This window comes from Denticeps clupeoides, chromosome 3 (assembly GCF_900700375.1).
Source record: "Denticeps clupeoides chromosome 3, fDenClu1.1, whole genome shotgun sequence".
NCBI lineage: Eukaryota > Metazoa > Chordata > Actinopteri > Clupeiformes > Denticipitidae > Denticeps > Denticeps clupeoides.
In genome coordinates, this window is record NC_041709.1 from 624043 (window position 1) to 642832 (window position 18790).

Below are 18790 nucleotides of genomic sequence, written 5' to 3' on the forward strand. Positions count from 1 at the left end.
ACGGTAGCATCACCAGCTCACACTGCTGCTCTACAGGTGAGGGGGTGCGAGGGCGGGTTTATAGCTGCTGGTTCTCTGGAATGGTCCGGTACATCTGTGGTGAGGACTCAGCCACAGGGGAACCAGCAGCAGAGGAGCGCATGAACAGGGCGGGCCGAGTCTTGATTGGCCGACGCAGGAAACCTCCAGAAGTGACCAGGTCGCCGTATCCACGCGCGTGGGAGAACGCATAACCTGAGCGGCGTGTGCTGATTCGCCGAGGCCGGATGCGACGAGGGGGAGGAGGGGGAGGGGCTTTAGCCTGTCTCACTTTGTGCCGCACCTGGACAGAGACGAAGGGGCATAGAGGGAGGGAGTGAAACTGATCAGAAGATGTCCAGGGGGTCTGAGACATTCTGAGAGTGACATTCTGTGACTAAGTTCAGGTTTCTGATTCAGGCAGCCCGGGCCGACCAGACCTCTGCTATGGGGTCTGTCTCTAATGCCCAGTTTCCTGCTTTGTTATGAACCTACTGCAGTTTTTATTGCAATGTGTGTGTGTGTGTGTGTGTGTTTGCACCTTATCATTGATATTAGGCTTCAGCTGTAGCCGTAGGAAGCGATAGGCCAACACAGGCAGGACACACAGAATGGATGTGAGAAAGACGGTCAGCCACACGTTGGGCTGATTCAGGGAGTTTCTGGCCACACCTGAAACCCAAACAGACCGATCACATCAAGCAGTGCGTCACAATGCGTCCACTGGGGGTGGACAAAGAGGGAGGGGACTTACCTATGAATGGGAACGAGGAGGGGAAGATGAGGTACATGCCGTTGCTGTACATAGTGAAGGAGACGGCGAAATACACGGACATGCTGCCCCACAAGAAGAACTGATTCACCGCTGTCCAATAAAACGTGTCCAGACCCAGCTTAACAAAGGCACAGAAGCCATCAATAAGCAAGCGCTTCTATAACGGTCACAATCATTGCTGAGGGATGGACGCGTATGGTTTTTACTAATATTGGTGCTAGATGCTAACTACCGTAAAGTCAAAGATTTACATAAGTAGCTTAATAGCTAAAACCCAAAAATATCCATCATGCTGATTGTACATGTGAGAATGAGGAAGAAGCATCCATGAGAGCTGTCAGTCAAATTTAAACCATGCTGACAGAAGCAATCAAGCACCAACTACAAAAAAATGTAGTTAGTTTATCTTCTTCAAGAAACAGATAACTACAGCGTGGTTATTTCTTGTTTAATCTATTTATGTAAAAATTACTTTATACTAACATACTAACCACACAGTTCAGCACTGTGCTTGGCACCAGTATGAAGATATCTATTGTCATTTCAAATTGTATATGTACAATATAAATATTCTAAAAAATTATATTATAAAATATTATAAAAAAATGGTGATGTTGTTGGCAGAATGGCAGTCGTCAGGAACTGGCTCCAGACGGGGCACTATGGCTCTGCAATTCTCTGTGTTTGTTCCCAATCGTCCTGATCGTGTGCAGCTTTTCGGTATAAATGTTTGCCATTTGTGCTTTGTCCTTATCGGGTCCTTAACATGTCTGTCATGTGTTGCTGCGTGAAGCCACGTGCCGTTTGTGATAAGCCGTGCGAGTTTTGTGGGGTTAAGGACATACTTGCATGTTGACGGCTACAAGCAGACACGTCTGGGCCAGCAGGGCAAAGGACTGGTAATCGGCAATGTCCTTGCCGTCATCGCGCACCGTGTCGTGTATGGCTGCGTAGGGGATGAAGAAAAGCACCAGGGAGCTGTAGCAGCTGTGCATCAGGCAGCCCACAAACGCCCGTGCACTGAAGTACATGTTCAGCTGGCCAGGACCGTATAACTGGGGGTACTGGAAGCTCCACCGGTCATTCACGTCCTGTAGAGGCAAGTTCAAAAGCCACTTACTACCATCCCTAAACATGACACTTAAACCTGAGCTGCTCCAGGGGGACTGTCCCTGTAACCACTGAGTTGCCCTGGATAAAAGTGTCTTTTAAATGTCACCTAGACAAACGTAAATTTACCTGATCAAAGAGACTAAGGCCGAGGACAGGTAGCGCCGTGTACACCAAGTTGTACAGGGTAATGAACCATTCATCATATACTGTCTATGAGGAGAGTAAAGAACAACAACAAAATGTTTTGAATTGGACATTGGACAAATATGGCCACAGTGAACCATATTTCCATCTTGTCTGGCCAACTTTTACTTTCTCTTACCTGTGCAGAAAAGCCACAGAAGAATCCGTACCAGAAGTGTACAAAGGTGAAAGTGAAGTTCTTGTAGAAGAAGTAGCACAGGAACTTGCACATGCGCAAGTAAGACCACCGTCCATGTACCAGAAGGAGGCGCTGCAGGTAGCGGAACTGAGCAAAGGAATAGTCACTGGAGAGCACCGCCTGCATGCCCTCCTGCCCGCTGATGCCAACACCAATGTGGGCCACTGGAGGAAGATGAGGCAAAGAAAAAGTTGAGGACCTATAAAGTTTCTGTCCCGTGTTTCTTCTTGCTGTTATAAAACACACCCTTGATCATGCTGACATCATTGGCTCCATCCCCAATGGCCAGGGTGACAGCTTTCTTGTGCTGCTTCACCAGTTCCACCACCTGGGCCTTCTGCAAGGGTGTCACCCGACAGCAGATCACTGCCTGGCACATACAAGCCGTCCTCAGGAGCTCCAGCCTCAGGTCTTCTTGAAGAGCAAAGGCCTGAGGAGAAATTGATGGTGAACTGGTTAAAGTGGTCATAAAGGGTCAAGCCCAACCTGTAATCAGCTAGAATGAGTTATTAAGAATTGAAAAAGTTTTATATCAGACTTTACATCGAAAATTAAATTGTATTATCTTGCTTACAAGACTATGTCCATTGATGACAAGACCATACTCCCCATCCACCTTCTCATCCTCCACCACCAGAGACTTTTTAGCCAAGATTCCACTCTTGAGGAAAGGTGGATCATCTGAAGATCCTGGGCACATTTTCCTTCTTGCATTCCTGCCAGTGATTGACAAATAAATTGAGGGTTGTGAGGCAAAATATAGTTTCCAGAAGGTCTGTTCACATTTTTACACCATGGAGGTCCATGTAGATATTGACTGTCTGCATGTTCAGGATAACATCACACAGCAGTTACGACATACAGCAGTTCCTCCTTTACTTCTTCTGCTGTGTTCGCTGCCACAGTGAAGACCTCTTTCATCTCCTCCCTCAGCATGTTGCAGGAGTAGCCGATATTCTCAGCCGTCTCTGTAATGCAAAACACTCAAAATTGAATGAAGGCATTCTTTGAAAAAGAGTGATGATTTTTTGACATTGTGATACAACACAGCAGGCCTTTAACCCATCATCTTGGTGAGCAGTGGGCATTCATCAAAGGTGCCCAAGAAGTAGGACGGTAGTGTGTGTGGGGACGGTAGTGTGTGTGGAAGCAGTGTGTGGGGACAGTAGTGTGTGTGTGGGGACAGTAGTGTGTGTGGAAGCAGTGTGTGGGGACGGTACTTTGCTCAGGACGGTAGTGTGTGTGGGGACGGTAGTGTGTGTGGAAGCAGTGTGTGGGGACGGTACTTTGCTCAGGACGGTAGTGTGTGTGGGGACGGTAGTGTGTGTGGAAGCAGTGTGTGGGGACAGTAGTGTGTGTGTGGGGACAGTAGTGTGTGTGGAAGCAGTGTGTGGGGATGGTACTTTGCTCAGGACGGTAGTGTGTGTGGAAGCAGTGTGTGGGGACAGTACTTTGCTCAGGATGGTAGTGTGTGTGGGGACGGTAGTGTGTGTGGAAGCAGTGTGTGGGGACGGTATTTTCCTCAGGACGGTAGTGTGTGTGTGGGGATAGTAGTGTGTGGAAGCAGTGTGTGGGGACGGTAGTGTGTGTGGAAGCAGTGTGTGGGGACGGTAGTGTGTGTGGAAGCAGTGTGTGGGGACAGTAGTGTGTGTGGAAGCAGTGTGTGGGGATGGTACTTTGCTCAGGACGGTAGTGTGTGTGGGGACGGTACTGTGTGTGGAAGCAGTGTGTGGGGACGATAGTGTGTGTGGAAGCAGTGTGTGGGGACGGTACTTTGCTCAGGACGGTAGTGTGTGTGGGGACGGTAGTGTGTGTGGAAGCAGTGTGTGGGGACGGTAGTGTGTGTGGAAGCAGTGTGTGGGTACGGTACTTTGCTCAGGACGGTAGTGTGTGTGGGGACGGTAGTGTGTGTGGAAGCAGTGTGTGGGGACAGTAGTGTGTGTGGAAGCAGTGTGTGGGGACGGTACTTTGCTCAGGACGGTAGTGTGTGTGGGGACGGTAGTGTGTGTGGAAGCAGTGTGTTGGGACAGTAGTGTGTGTGGAAGCAGTGTGTGGGGACAGTAGTGTGTGTGTGGGGACAGTAGTGTGTGTGGAAGCAGTGTGTGGGGACAGTAGTGTGTGTGTGGGGACAGTAGTGTGTGTGGAAGCAGTGTGTGGGGACGGTACTTTGCTCAGTTGTACCTAGGCGGTTCGGGATTTGAACCGGCAAGCTTACAATTACAGATCTGCTTCTTTTTAATATTATAAACAAAATAAACTACAGCATAAAATAACTAAAATATCTCAGGGTGGTAGTAGCCTAGTGGGTAACACACTCGCCTATGAACCAGAAGACCAGGTTCAAACCCCACTTACTACCATTGTGTCCCTGAGCAAGACACTTAACCCTAAACTGCTCCAGGGGGAGACTGTCCCTGTAACTACTGACTGTAAGGAGCTCTGGATAAGGACGTCTGGTAAATGCTGTAAATGTAAAATCAGTAGATTAAATGAGACTGGGTTTCAATTGAGAGCAACGTACCTTCAGGGTTCCTTAAAAATGAATGTTTGAAGTGATTCGGGGCGGAGCTGTAATGTTATGTACTGTAATGCCCAGTGGATCTGGTCTCACCCTGCTTGTCACCAGTCAGCACCCAAATCTTGATGTCAGCCTTAGCGAGCTGCTCAATGGTCTGAGGCACCCCATCCTGCAACTTATCTTCCACGGCAGAAGCACCTAAAAGCTGACCACAACAAGCACATGAACTTTACACGGAATATTCCGACAGAGGTAAACGTAAAATCAAATTGTGCCCACGCCAGTTTCCATTCGATACGAATACGTTAATTGAGTCTCGCTTTAAAGATTGCTGAGAGTCACCTGCAGCTCTTTCTCAATCTCCTCATAGATGGCATCCAGCTTCTCTTCTCGGTCCTCCAAAGAGGTACTGGCCGCGTGGTGACGCAGTCTCCACTCCTCGAAGTACTCCTCATCCAAGTCTTTGTAGGCCAGCACCAGAGTCCGAAGGCCATCACCTGCATATTCCTGACCAGCAGGGACAGAGACATTTCTTTATTTTTTTGCCGTGACAGTCCAGACGAGGACACTTGCAGCGGCGGTGGCACAAACGCACTCACATTGAGGTGTTCAGTGGTGACCTCCATCAGTTTCGAGCAGGAGGGATGTAGCCTCTCATAAATAATGGTGTCCGCTCCTTTGCAATAGAGGGTCAGTTTCCCTTCTGGACTACGCACTAGGAGACACACACACACACACACACACACACACACACATTAAATGTGCTGGCCACTACTTCAGTTCAGTAAAAATCACTTCTTCATGACATAGTTTATCCACAGCATAAATTCATAGTTACCAATGACAGACATCCTCTTTCGAACATTGTTGAAGTCCAGCACAGCCAGCAGCTCATAGGTGATGCTGGTGCCCATCTCTATCACCTCAATGCTCTCCGGCGTCCGAGCTTTAAACACAAAGCCAAAGTTCCTTGCTGCTGTGACCAGGGCTCCTTCATCCGGGGACTGCGCCTGATACACCAACTCACCTACGCGAGGAGAGCAGAGGTCAAGCAAGTCCTCATTCCTCAAACATTGGACTGCTGAACCAAGCACATGCCTGGAAAACCCCCAGCAGGTGGCACTCACCCTCCTTCTTCTCCTCTGGCATGACGGTGTGGCAGAGCGCCAGCAGGCGGAAGAAGGCCTGAACCTCTGCAGAACCCTGCTTCACTGCCTCCAACAGACTGAGGTCGTGAAAACGAAACTTGGGGTCAGCCAGCCGGTTCCAGCTGAAGTCCACGTGTTCGGTCTTCTGTGAGATGCATGAGAATTTGCATTTGCTAGCTGTCAGATTTGGCTTCACAAAATGAAATAAAGATTTCGTACTAGTCAAATGATCAAACGCATGTCATATCGAAATGTAAAAATCTGCATACCTCTGTAATCTCCATTCTCTGTCCAGTGAAATCCAAGACATCCCCTACAGAATGGTATGAAAAAGGTTTTTTCCAAAAACCACACATTCACAATATCATAAATTTCCTCAATGATGAGCTTTTGGAATGATTGAAAAGCATTGAATGGAAGTCTGCTGATGTCTTGGGAAACAGAAAATCTCACCATAAGACCTGCCATTGATGGAGCATTTGTTGAACGTCATGATGTTCTGTGTGAGCGTGCCAGTCTTATCACTAAAGATGTATTTAATCTGGCCCAGCTCCTCGTTCAGAGTAGTGGTGCGAGCTTGGGCTGGTGTGTCACTGTTGGTGTGGTACATCTTCCTGTCCCAGTCAATGTAGTAGCTGTTGCCCAAGCGAATAATCTCCACACTGACCCACAAAAAAACAGGGGACAGAGACTCGTCATATTTGTTGCTGAGTAGGTACTCAAATTGGACAGTCAAGCCCGACCTTTTGTAATGTGAGAAGTAAACCTGCACAGGCAGACCTGACATAGAGAGAGATGGGCACTACTGTGTTGAGAATGATGACGTAGGACCAGAACGTGAGGAAGGCAGAGAAGGCGGCGTTGGCCCCATTTTGGCGGGGGAGGAAGACAGTGAAAACTGAGCCATCCTGGTATTCCCAGATCCCCTTTCCAATAGCCAGGACAGTACACATGAACACCAAGAACCCAAAGATCTGTCAAAAGTTACAACAGAATGTACCATAAATAAACCATAGAATGTACCAATGTACCATATGTATGCTATACAGTGTGTGTATAATATACTTACACAAAGCACCAATACATTCATCAAATGATCAATGCTGGTGCGCTTGAACATTGTCTTCCCACAGTTTTGCATCAACTTTGTGTCTTGACCTGAGAAGGACACAATGATGGTTGTATTACATAAATATAATTTTCACTATTTTTCTTCACTATTTGCAAAAAGTATGATATCAAGTATCATATGATATAAAAGTATCATCCTACTCAATAACACCCTCATCTATGAACCAGAACATAATAAAATCACAGGTTCAAACCCCACTTACGACCATTGTGTCCCTGAGCAAGACACTTAACTCCAGGGGGACTGTCTGTAACTACTGATGGTAAGGCGCTCTGATTAAGGTTTTCTGCTAAATGCTTTAAATGTAAATGAGCAAAGGAGAGTAAATACTTTACCGTAATATAACACTTTAGTATTCACTAAATATTTAAAATATCTTGCTACATTTTTGCTCTGAGGTTGAAAACAAACTGAGTCCCATGAAGTCCCACAGGGATCAATTTCAGGTCCATATATATTGACCAGCTTTGAGTAAAATTCAGGTGAGCTTTAATTATTGCATATGCATTTTTCAATGTGTGTAAACATTTTATATTTAAATGAGTCAGAGTCTTCCCTACGTTCCCAAGGGCCCATATGCTCATCTACAACTTTGGGTTGGCATTCATTTTACTTCCTTTGCTAATTACCTAGGAGAGGACTAAGGTTGTCCAAGTCTGAAGCCCTCCATGATGAGAGTTGGAGACACCTGCACTGGGAACACAGGACCTTGGGAACATCGATGCAGCTATGTACAGCCATGGGGAGCTATGACATTTTCTCATACCTCCAAAGATGACCAAGCCAAAGCACCACTCTGTGTTCCTTAGGGTGCAGCCTCTCAGCAGTATCTTCTCATTGTCGAGAGCGTACGTATGGCTTTGGAAGGTGAGGTTCCCAGTGAACTTATCCAGACGATTGTTTGGGGGCTCACATCGAACCTCCCCTATGAGTACAAATTGAAATCAGATCTTAGACACAGCATATTTGTTAAGGTTTGTTAAAGTTTCAATTAGTTTAACCGTGTACAGTTTCATCTCTTGCTTTAAATGAAGGTTTCAGGTTTAAATGCTGAGTGTTTCTTATATGATTTTTAAAAAGAGATTTACATTTACAGCATATAGGAGATGCCCTTATCCAGAACAACTTAGAATGAGTAATGTCGTGGCCTGACATTGTGTGGTTCCACGTTACGGTCCAGAGTCCTGATTGTATAAATCTACCCTGGCTGGGTATTCTTGTTGTTGGGTCGTTGTGCCTTGGAATAAATGCCCTGTCTGTGTAAGTTGTGCAATTGCATCCTATGTTTCCTGCTGGCATGAATTTGAGTCACAGGAACGGTCCCCCTGGAGACACTCTTGCTCAGGGACACAGTGTTAGTGGGTGGGCTTTAAGGTGTTTGTGGTCTTCTAGTTCCACCCCGGCACCATTCCCTAATCATACTTACATCTATCTTCGTTTGACTTACCATCAAATGCAGACAGTTGCTCTATACTGTCACCCATGTCTCCAGTGACGGTCAAAGCCTGTTTCACTTTCAAATTAGTCTCCCTGAAGAGTGAAAAACAACAAGAAAGAGTGAAGTTCTTTAATCTTTGAAAAAACGTCTACAGACTAGGATGTCTGCTGAAATAAACGTGAGGGGTGTATGTAATTCTGACCCGTCCAGCTCAGCTGTTTCAATGTAGACCAGGTTCAAAGGCTCACTGCTGGACAACAAGAGAAGATCTGCCTGAAATATCAAAACAACATGGGAACTTTCAGATTGCAAATGAATTTTCATTCCTTAGTTCAATTTAGCTTTCAAACCCTCTCACCGTCACAAACTGGTTGCTCTCCAGCTTTATGATGTCGCCTACTTGAACATTCATCCATTTCTCACTTTTTAGCCTGAGTGGTTCAGAAGGAAAGGACGTGAATGAAAAATGAACAATTGTCAACAATGCAATCAATCAACAATTGAACGAGCATTTTGATATGATCTGATGTGCTTGTCTGCATCAGGCCAAAAATGAAAGTACCACCATTGATTAGGCAGAAAGAACTCACTCTCCATTGAGAAGCACCTCCACCTTTCGATTGTTCACCTGTCTGTCACTTCTGTGTCTATTCTGACGGGCCAAGAAATGGAAAGATTTTAACAGAGAAAGAGCAATTTTACAGGGATAAAGCTTGCTTAACAACTCACAATGTCATCTGAGGCATCTTTGGCTGCTGTCATTGAGAGCACCAGCAGCAGAGGCACCACGGTTGTAAACCACGCCAGTGAAGAAATCTCTGGAATCAACTAGAAAGGAGACAGAGAGAATTTTCCACTGGATGTTTTGTGGACACTTTGGCTAAAGGTTGTTCGTTGCAGACTTTTTAACAAAAAGGAACTGAGTGGCTCAATAATTATTTAGTGCTTCTGCTTCTAATGAGAGCAGTGAAAGTCCTTTCAGATAAATACCTGCAGAATGAGGAGGCACAAGAAGTAGGCATTGGCCAACCTCTGAAACTGCTCGAACAGATTGAGGGGCAGGAACGTGAGCAAATTGTATTTGGAGGTCTTGATGGCATTATTCTGGAGAGAAGATGAAAATCAGTGAGCACATTCCCTACGTACAATATAACACACGAGTTAGTCTCAACACTCACAGCATATTTATATGACAGGTTAAACTCTCTGTCATTGGCTCGTAGATGCCGCTCCACCTCTGGAAGTTAGAGAAAACAAGAACTTTAAAAATAACTTTAAATTAGCACATTAAACATCTTAAATGTATGTTGAACAAGACGACCATACCCCATATCCCTGAGCAAGACACTGAACCCTGAGTTGCTCCATGGAGACTGTCCCTGCTGATTTTAAGTCATTCTGAATAAGGGTGTTCGCTAAATAGCATAAATGTTGCTTTTACAGTGTTCTTTTTACAAGTATCTATAACAATAGGTACAGAGTAGCTAAATGCAATATACTGTACCTAAAATGAACGTTAGACACATTTTACGTCATTTACCAGAGGCCCTTACAATCAGTAGTTACAGGGACAGTCCCCCCCTGGAGACACTCAGGGTTAAGTGTCTTGCTCAGGGACACGATGGTAGTAAGTGGGATTTGAACCTGGGTCTTCTGGTTCATAGGCGAGTGTGTTTTACCACCCATTTTATTACATAATATGTATACACGCACTGTAATAAGGCCTTAAGTGTGACTGCGGTGCAATTGGAAAATGTGGGATCCTATCAGTGATCTGTGTGCCGTTACCCTGAACCTTCTTCCCACCGCACTCCAGACCTAACGAGGACAACAGAGAGCCCATCTTCAGTCCTTACATGTCCATGATTCAGCCAGCAAAGACAGTCAGAGGACGAGCCAGAAGACCATCCTGTAAAACAGGTTATTTGACTGAGAAACAATGCAGCGATGGAACCAGGAATGATAAGGCTCGCAGTATCCTGAGCTAGAGTTAATGTGGTTAATAATAAACCTGCCTGTGAAGGAAACGGCGAGTGTTATCAGGGGGTAGCTGCTAACAAAGGTACAATTTACTGACAAAAACCTGTAGACCTGCTGCAGCTTCAGACACAAAGTCGCTACCAACACTTATTACGTTGGTATAGCATGTTCTGGTATTTTGTTCAACAGCAATGCGGTTAGTTAGCAATGCTCCCATAGTTTCTGGCCTATTTGACACATCATTTGGGTTTGGGTTTATTTGAAATATTCTAAATGAAAACACACACCCAACGTGTGAATATGAACCTTGTCATGAATCTTATTCGTAGATTACAGGTTATTGGTTGAACTAAAATTGTCTGATGCCACAGAGCCTTTTTATAACATAAACACAAGTAATGAGAAATTAAAGCAGAAGTCTAACCATGTCTTGTAATGTCACCATGTACCTCAAGAGGTTATAGTTATGTATCAGTTATTTCAGGGTTATTGTACAGTAGTGAGAAAAGTGTTTGCCCCCTCTCTGATTTCTTACTTTGTTTGTCACATTGAAATGTTTCAAATCAAATAATTATTTTCAGTCAAAAACCAAATTTTAAAAAACCTAAAAAAAACAGGATTTTATTAAAAACATAACTTAACAGTGGTTCATTAGAACTGAGTTCACTAGAGCGCAATGACGACTCATCCAAGAGGTCACAAAACACCCCACAACAACATTAATTCTGCTGTCCACAAAAATTCCTGGAGAAGAATGTCCGGCCATCTGTTCGTGACCTCAATCTGACACGAACTTGGGTTCTGCAGCAGGACAATGATCAAAAACACAGCAACATGTCCAACTCTGATTGGCTGAAGAAAGCAGGATGAAGACTCCAGAGTGGCCCAGTAACAGTCCTGACCTAAATCCTATTGAGATGCCAAATACTTCATTGCAGTTGTTGGTAATAAGGGCGGCCCAACCTTATATCACGTTTAGGGGCAATCAGTTTACCACACAAGGCCATGAATGTTTGGAGGTTGTTTTTTCTCTCCTAAATAATAAAATCCTTCATTTAACTGCATTTTGTGTTCACCTGTGCTTTTTTGACTAATACAGGGAGTGCAGAATTATTAGGCAAGTTGTATTTTTGAGGAATAATTTTATTATTGAACAACCACCATGTTCTCAATGAACCCAAAAAACTCATTAATATCAAAGCTGAATGTTTTTGGAAGTAGTTTTTAGTTTGTTTTTATTTTTAGCTATTTTAGGGGGATATCTGTGTGTGCAGGTGACTATTACTGTGCACAATTATTAGGCAACTTAACAAAAAACAAATATATACCCATTTCAATTATTTATTTTTACCAGTGAAACCAATATAACATCTCCACATTCACAAATATACATTTCTGACATTCAAAAACAAATCAGCGACCAATATAGCCACCTTTCTTTGCAAAGACACTCAAAAGCCGGCCATCCATGGATTCTGTCAGTGTTTTGATCTGTTCACCATCAACATTGCGTGCAGCAGCAACCACAGCCTCCCAGACACTGTTCAGAGAGGAGTACTGTTTTCCCTCCTTGTAAATCTCACATTTGATGATGGACCACAGGTTCTCAATGGGGTTCAGATCAGGTGAACAAGGAGGCCATGTCATTAGTTTTTCTTCTTTTATACCCTTTCTTGCCAGCCACGCTGTGGAGTACTTGGACGTGTGTGATGGAGCATTGTCCTGCATGAAAATCATGTTTTTCTTGAAGGATGCAGACTTCTTCCTGTACAACTGCTTGAAGGTGTCTTCCAGAAACTGGCAGTAGGACTGGGAGTTGAGCTTGACTCCATCCTCAACCCGAAAAGGCCCCACAAGCTCATCTTTGATGATACCAGCCCAAACCAGTACTCCACCTTGCTGGCGTCTGAGTCGGACTGGAGCTCTCTGGCCTTTACCAATCCAGCCACGGGCCCATCAAGACTCACTCTCATTTCATCAGTCCCTAAAACCTTTCTTGGCCCGGTCTTGACGTTTCAGCTTGTGTGTCTTGTTCAGTGGTGGTCGTCTTTCAGCCTTTCTTACCTTGGCCATGTCTCTGAGTATTGCACACCTTGTTCTTTTGGGCACTCCAGTGATGTTGCAGCTCTGAAATATGGCCAAACTGGTGGCAAGTGGCATCTTGGCAGCTGCACGCTTGACTTTTCTCAGTTCATGGGCAGTTATTTTGCGCCTTGGTTTTTCCACACGCTTCTTGCGACCCTGTTGACTATTTTGAATGAAACGCTTGATTGTTCGATGATCACGCTTCAGAAGCTTTGCAATTTTAAGAGTGCTGCATCCCTCTGCAAGATATCTCACTATTTTTTACTTTTCTGAGCCTATCAAGTCCTTCTTTTGACCCATTTTGCCAAAGGAAAGAAGTTGCCTAATAATTATGCACACCTGATATAGGGTGTTGATGTCATTAGACCACACCCCTTCTCATTACAGAGATGCACATCACCTAATATGCTTAATTGGCAGTAGGCTTTCGAGCCTATACAGCTTGGAGTAAGACAACATGCATGAAGAGGATGATGTGGACAAAATACTCATTTGCCTAATAATTCTGCACTCCCTGTATTTAAATTTGTTTGATGACCTGAAACATTTGAATGTGACTGACATGAAAAAAGTATGAAAGAGAGGGGGCCAACACTTTTTCAGACCACTTCATATACAGCACTAGCATAACATCAGTGTAATTCCTCCTGATTTGGGGATCATTTGAAGCATTCTCTGAAGGTTTTAATCATGCATTTCAAGTTTTGTTATAATTTGGATTGGCGATTGGATAATGATAGCAGAACCGACAAAGCTAGTCATGAATCAACCAGTAACAGGTGTGCACTCTGATGTGCACAACTATCACAACCCTATAAAACCATAAACAGCTCACTGATTAACCTCTGTATTGCTGGAGAAAATGGAGAACAGCACCACCACACAGGCAGAGGAAGCCCTTTGAAACCAGGATACAAAGGCAGAAGTCCTAATCTCTGTCAGCGGATGGTTCATAACCCTGAAATTCGACCTCTCAGTGCACATAGTCCTCACACTGCCGTCCAACCCTCGATTTTATTAATCTTATCTCTCGCACTCCTCATTCGTAACTGCTGGGAACAGGTAAAGACACAATAAACTGCACACACCCTGCCCTTGTAAAACTAAGGAAAACACGCTCATGTGCATATTGCAAACTCTTCCCAGCATAGAAGTTATTCCCGACCAAACAGTGAAATAATCAAGTCAAGTGTTTAAGTCATTTTTGTTCATTATGGCCAAACATGTGCATTACCCTGCACTTCATGCAAGTGTCTGTCTAAAGTAAAATCAGTGTTTTTATTCCCATTCAAACATTTCAGATAAAGTATTTCAACTAATCACTTTAAACTTGGCCATGAAGGTCATCATGACCAAAGAAGAAACAGCCTTGACCCCCAACTCTACATGAAGATATGTCCTAGCTAACTGTCCATGATGTGTATGATGAGAATAAATTAGAATGATTGTACACTATAAAACTGACACAAATAAACCCAAAAAGTCATGAATAAAGACAAAAAAGACTCCTATTGACATACCTGGCAATAGTCCTTGTAGGAACTGTAGAGTTCGGACCACTTAAAAGAACATAATACAACTCATGTGACTCCAAATCCAAGCAGATATTTTCAAAGGAATACAATTTCCAAAAAGCCCTTCTGCCCCGAGAACCAGCCTCAGGTGGAGTGGACAATGGTGCAGTGTGGAGGGCGCGGCAGGTAGGGTGGATTCCTCGTTTCCTGAATGAGCAGGAGAATACTGACGTCAGTGGAGGGGCTCTGGACAGGAGGCATTCTGGGTGGAGGCCTGTTGGTTGGTGGGATACGATCCCGGGCCCGTCTTTAGACTGCACGGAGGGCGGGAGTCCACCCCCTCTACACCAACACCATTAGAGAGTCTATTAGAAACCCCAGCAGAAAGTGAGCAAACAATGGTGTGATCTTTGGACTGTGGAAGTGGTGAGAGTGAACAAGTGGCAATAAATAAACGGATGGGAGGAAGCCGCTGCTGCGCAAATAAAAAAATCCCATATGACCATGTATATGAAAAAAAGGTGTCCACAAAAACTGACCATATTACAAATGGTTACTGACCAGTGTGCTCCTACCATCCTCTCTGCATCCATGTCATGTCTGGAGACCTTTTCTCTCTCCATTCTGCAGATTACTCTCCGTTGCACAGGCTCATATGAGCTACATAGGCATTCATATTTTAATGCCAGAGGGCATCACAGCAAAATGTGTCCTCTGTCCTCAGTGTGTGTCTCAGTGGCACAGCAAAGTGTGTCCTCACTTGTCTCAGTGGCACCTTAGCAGTTTAAATCCTTCTGATTACAGGTCTGCTTCCTTACCTGCTAGGCCACCACTGACCGAATAGCAATCAAAACGATGTTTGGGCAGCTTTGGGAAGTCCGAGGAGACATGAGACCAGGGGCGATGGGGGCGAGGCAGAGGAAGAAGAAGGCCTTTTGGCCTTTGGTTGTTGACCTTGTGTGCGGTGACGTTTGCCTGTACATTTGTGGCCAGGCCTAGTTTCCTCCAAATGTGACACCTGGCACCAAAGACCAGAGAGTTTTGTTTCTCATTGTCTGAGAGTCCTTCCGGTGGCTTTTGGCAAACTCCAGGTGGGCTCCCTTTTACTAAGGCATGGCTTCCCTCTGGGCACTATACCTGATTGGTGTCTTTGCTGCAGAGTGGGGAAGTGGTGGCCTAGCGGCTAAGGAAGGTTCAAATCCCGACCCGCAAAACCAAAGCACCGTCCCCACACACTGCTCCCCGCTGCTCAAGGCTGATGGTCAAAAGCAGTGTCTGCACAATGACAATCACTTCACTTTCGGATGGTTGTCCTTCTAGAAGGTTCTCCTCTGTCCACTCTGGAGCCCTTCTCCCATGGTTACCCAGTTTAGGTGGCTGGCCAGCTCTATTAGCCATTCTCACCAGAAGATGCTACTATAGCAACAAAAATTCGGCCTGCCTCTCAGACATATTGGCATGGATGTCTGAGCAACACCTCCAACTCAACCTATCCAAAACCAAGATTCTGATCTTTCCGGGCAACAACTCCCCTCAGCAAAACCTTTCAATTCAAATTGGCTCGCTACTGTTAAAGTTTAAAGTGAAGTGATTGTCACATGTGATACACAGCAGCACAGCACACGGTGCACACAGTGAAATTTGTCCTCTGCATTTAACCCATCACCCTGAGTGAGCAGTGGGCGGCCATGACAGGTGCCCGGGGAGCAGTGTGGGGGGACGGTGCTTTGCTCAGTGGCACCTCAGTGGCACCTTGGCAGATCGGGATTCGAACCGGCAACCTTCTGATTACGGGGCCGCTTCCTTAACCGCTAGGCCACCACTGGGTTAACACCCACGGCGTCTGCAAAAAGCCTTGGAGTTTGGACTGATGACAAACTGAGTTTGAACCATCACGTTGCTCCGATCTCCAGATCCTGCAGGTTCACTCTCTACATTCGCAAGATTCGCCCTTTTCTCTCGCAACAGGCTACGCAGCTCCTCGTCCAGGCAATGGTCATCTCCAAACTCGACTACTGTAACTCTCTCCTGGCTGGAGCCTCTGCAGTCACCATAAAACCACTCCAGATGGTCCAAAATACGGCAGCCCGTCTTATCTTCAATCAGCCAAAATACACCCATGTTACACCTCTTCTTACCTCCCTCCACTGGCTCCTGGTAGCTGCTCGCATTGAGTTCAGATCCTTGATGCTGCCTACAGGGCTGTAAATGGAACTGCCCCCTCCTATATCAATACAATACTACCTAGCTACACCCCTGCACAGAAGCTACAATACTACCTCCTACATCAACACAATACTACCTAGCTACACTCCTGCACAGAAGCTACAATACTACCTCCTACATCAACACAATACTACCTAGCTACACTCCTGCACAGAAGCTACAATACTACCTCCTACATCAACACAATACTACCTAGCTACACTCCTGCACAGAAGCTACAATACTACCTCCTACATCAACACAATACTACCTAGCTACACTCCTGCACAGAAGCTACAATACTACCTCCTACATCAACACACTACTACCTAGCTACACTCCTGCACAGAAGCTACAATACTACCTCCTACATCAACACAATACTACCTAGCTACACTCCTGCACAGAAGCTACAATACTACCTCCTATATCAACACACTACTACCTAGCTACACCCCTGCACAGAAGCTACAATACTACCTCCTACATCAACACACTACTACCTAGCTACACCCCTGCACAGAAGCTACAATACTACCTCCTACATCAATACAATACTACCTAGCTACACCCCTGCACAGAAGCTACAATACTACCTCCTACATCAACACACTACTACCTAGCTACACTCCTGCACAGAAGCTACAATACTACCTCCTACATCAATACAATACTACCTAGCTACACCCCTGCACAGAAGCTACAATACTACCTCCTACATCAACACAATACTACCTAGCTACACTCCTGCACAGAAGCTACAATACTACCTCCTACATCAACACAATACTACCTAGCTACACTCCTGCACAGAAGCTACAATACTACCTCCTACATCAATACTACCTAGCTACACTCCTGCACAGAAGCTACAATACTACCTCCTACATCAACACAATACTACCTAGCTACACTCCTGCACAGAAGCTACAATACTACCTCCTACATCAATACTACCTAGCTACACTCCTGCACAGAAGCTACAATACTACCTCCTACATCAACACACTACTACCTAGCTACACTCCTGCACAGAAGCTACAATACTACCTCCTACATCAACACACTACTACCTAGCTACACCCCTGCACAGAAGCTACAATACTACCTCCTACATCAACACAATACTACCTAGCTACACCCCTGCACAAAGCTACAATACTACCTCCTACATCAACACAATACTACCTAGCTACACTCCTGCACAGAAGCTACAATACTACCTCCTACATCAACACAATACTACCTAGCTACACTCCTGCACAGAAGCTACAATACTACCTCCTACATCAACACACTACTACCTAGCTACACTCCTGCACAGAAGCTACAATACTACCTCCTACATCAACACAATACTACCTAGCTACACTCCTGCACAGAAGCTACAATACTACCTCCTACATCAACACAATACTACCTAGCTACACTCCTGCACAGAAGCTACAATACTACCTCCTACATCAACACACTACTACCTAGCTACACTCCTGCACAGAAGCTACAATACTACCTCCTACATCAACACAATACTACCTAGCTACACTCCTGCACAGAAGCTACAATACTACCTCCTACATCAATACTACCTAGCTACACTCCTGCACAGAAGCTACAATACTACCTCCTACATCAACACACTACTACCTAGCTACACTCCTGCACAGAAGCTACAATACTACCTCCTACATCAACACAATACTACTTAGCTACACTCCCGCACAGAAGCTACAATACTACCTCCTACATCAACACAATACTACCTAGCTACACTCCTGCACAGAAGCTACAATACTACTTCCTACATCAACACAATACTACTTAGCTACACTCCTGCACAGAAGCTACAATACTACCTCCTACATCAACACAATACTACTTAGCTACACTCCTGCACAGAAGCTACAATACTACCTCCTACATCAACACAATACTACCTAGCTACACCCCTGCACAAAGCTACAATACTACCTCCTACATCAACACAATACTACCTAGCTACACTCCTGCACAGAAGCTACAATACTACCTCCTACATCAACACACTACTACCTAGCTACACTCCTGCACAGAAGCTACAATACTACCTCCTACATCAACACAATACTACTTAGCTACACTCCCGCACAGAAGCTACAATACTACCCTCCTACATCAACACAATACTACCTAGCTACACTCCTGCACAGAAGCTACAATACTACCTCCTACATCAACACACTACTACCTAGCTACACTCCTGCACAGAAGCTACAATACTACCTCCTACATCAACACAATACTACTTAGCTACACTCCCACACAGAAGCTACAATACTACCTCCTACATCAACACAATACTACCTAGCTACACCCCTGCACAGAAGCTACAATACTACTTCCTACATCAACACAATACTACTTAGCTACACTCCTGCACAGAAGCTACAATACTACCTCCTACATCAACACAATACTACCTAGCTACACCCCTGCACAGAAG

The 18790-nt window shown here is 45.0% G+C and overlaps 1 protein-coding gene across 1 annotated transcript; it reads right to left on the reverse strand.

Annotated features, from left to right (window-relative positions):
- Positions 1 to 5: 5 nt before the first annotated feature.
- Positions 6 to 10367, reverse strand: atp8b5b (ATPase phospholipid transporting 8B5b). Its single transcript, XM_028974806.1, has 27 exons — positions 10313 to 10367; positions 9703 to 9761; positions 9515 to 9628; positions 9254 to 9352; positions 9115 to 9176; positions 8883 to 8955; positions 8727 to 8797; positions 8534 to 8616; positions 7853 to 8011; positions 7024 to 7112; positions 6735 to 6928; positions 6408 to 6616; positions 6224 to 6267; positions 5934 to 6099; positions 5645 to 5833; positions 5406 to 5521; positions 5149 to 5313; positions 4900 to 5011; positions 3151 to 3256; positions 2863 to 3004; positions 2535 to 2718; positions 2229 to 2452; positions 2033 to 2116; positions 1639 to 1884; positions 773 to 911; positions 560 to 690; positions 6 to 322 (listed from the first exon to the last, which is right to left on the reverse strand). Exons 1-27 carry the CDS (start codon positions 10365 to 10367, stop codon positions 59 to 61), a joined length of 3579 nt encoding a protein of 1192 aa, XP_028830639.1. The 3' UTR covers positions 6 to 58.
- Positions 10368 to 18790: the final 8423 nt, after the last annotated feature.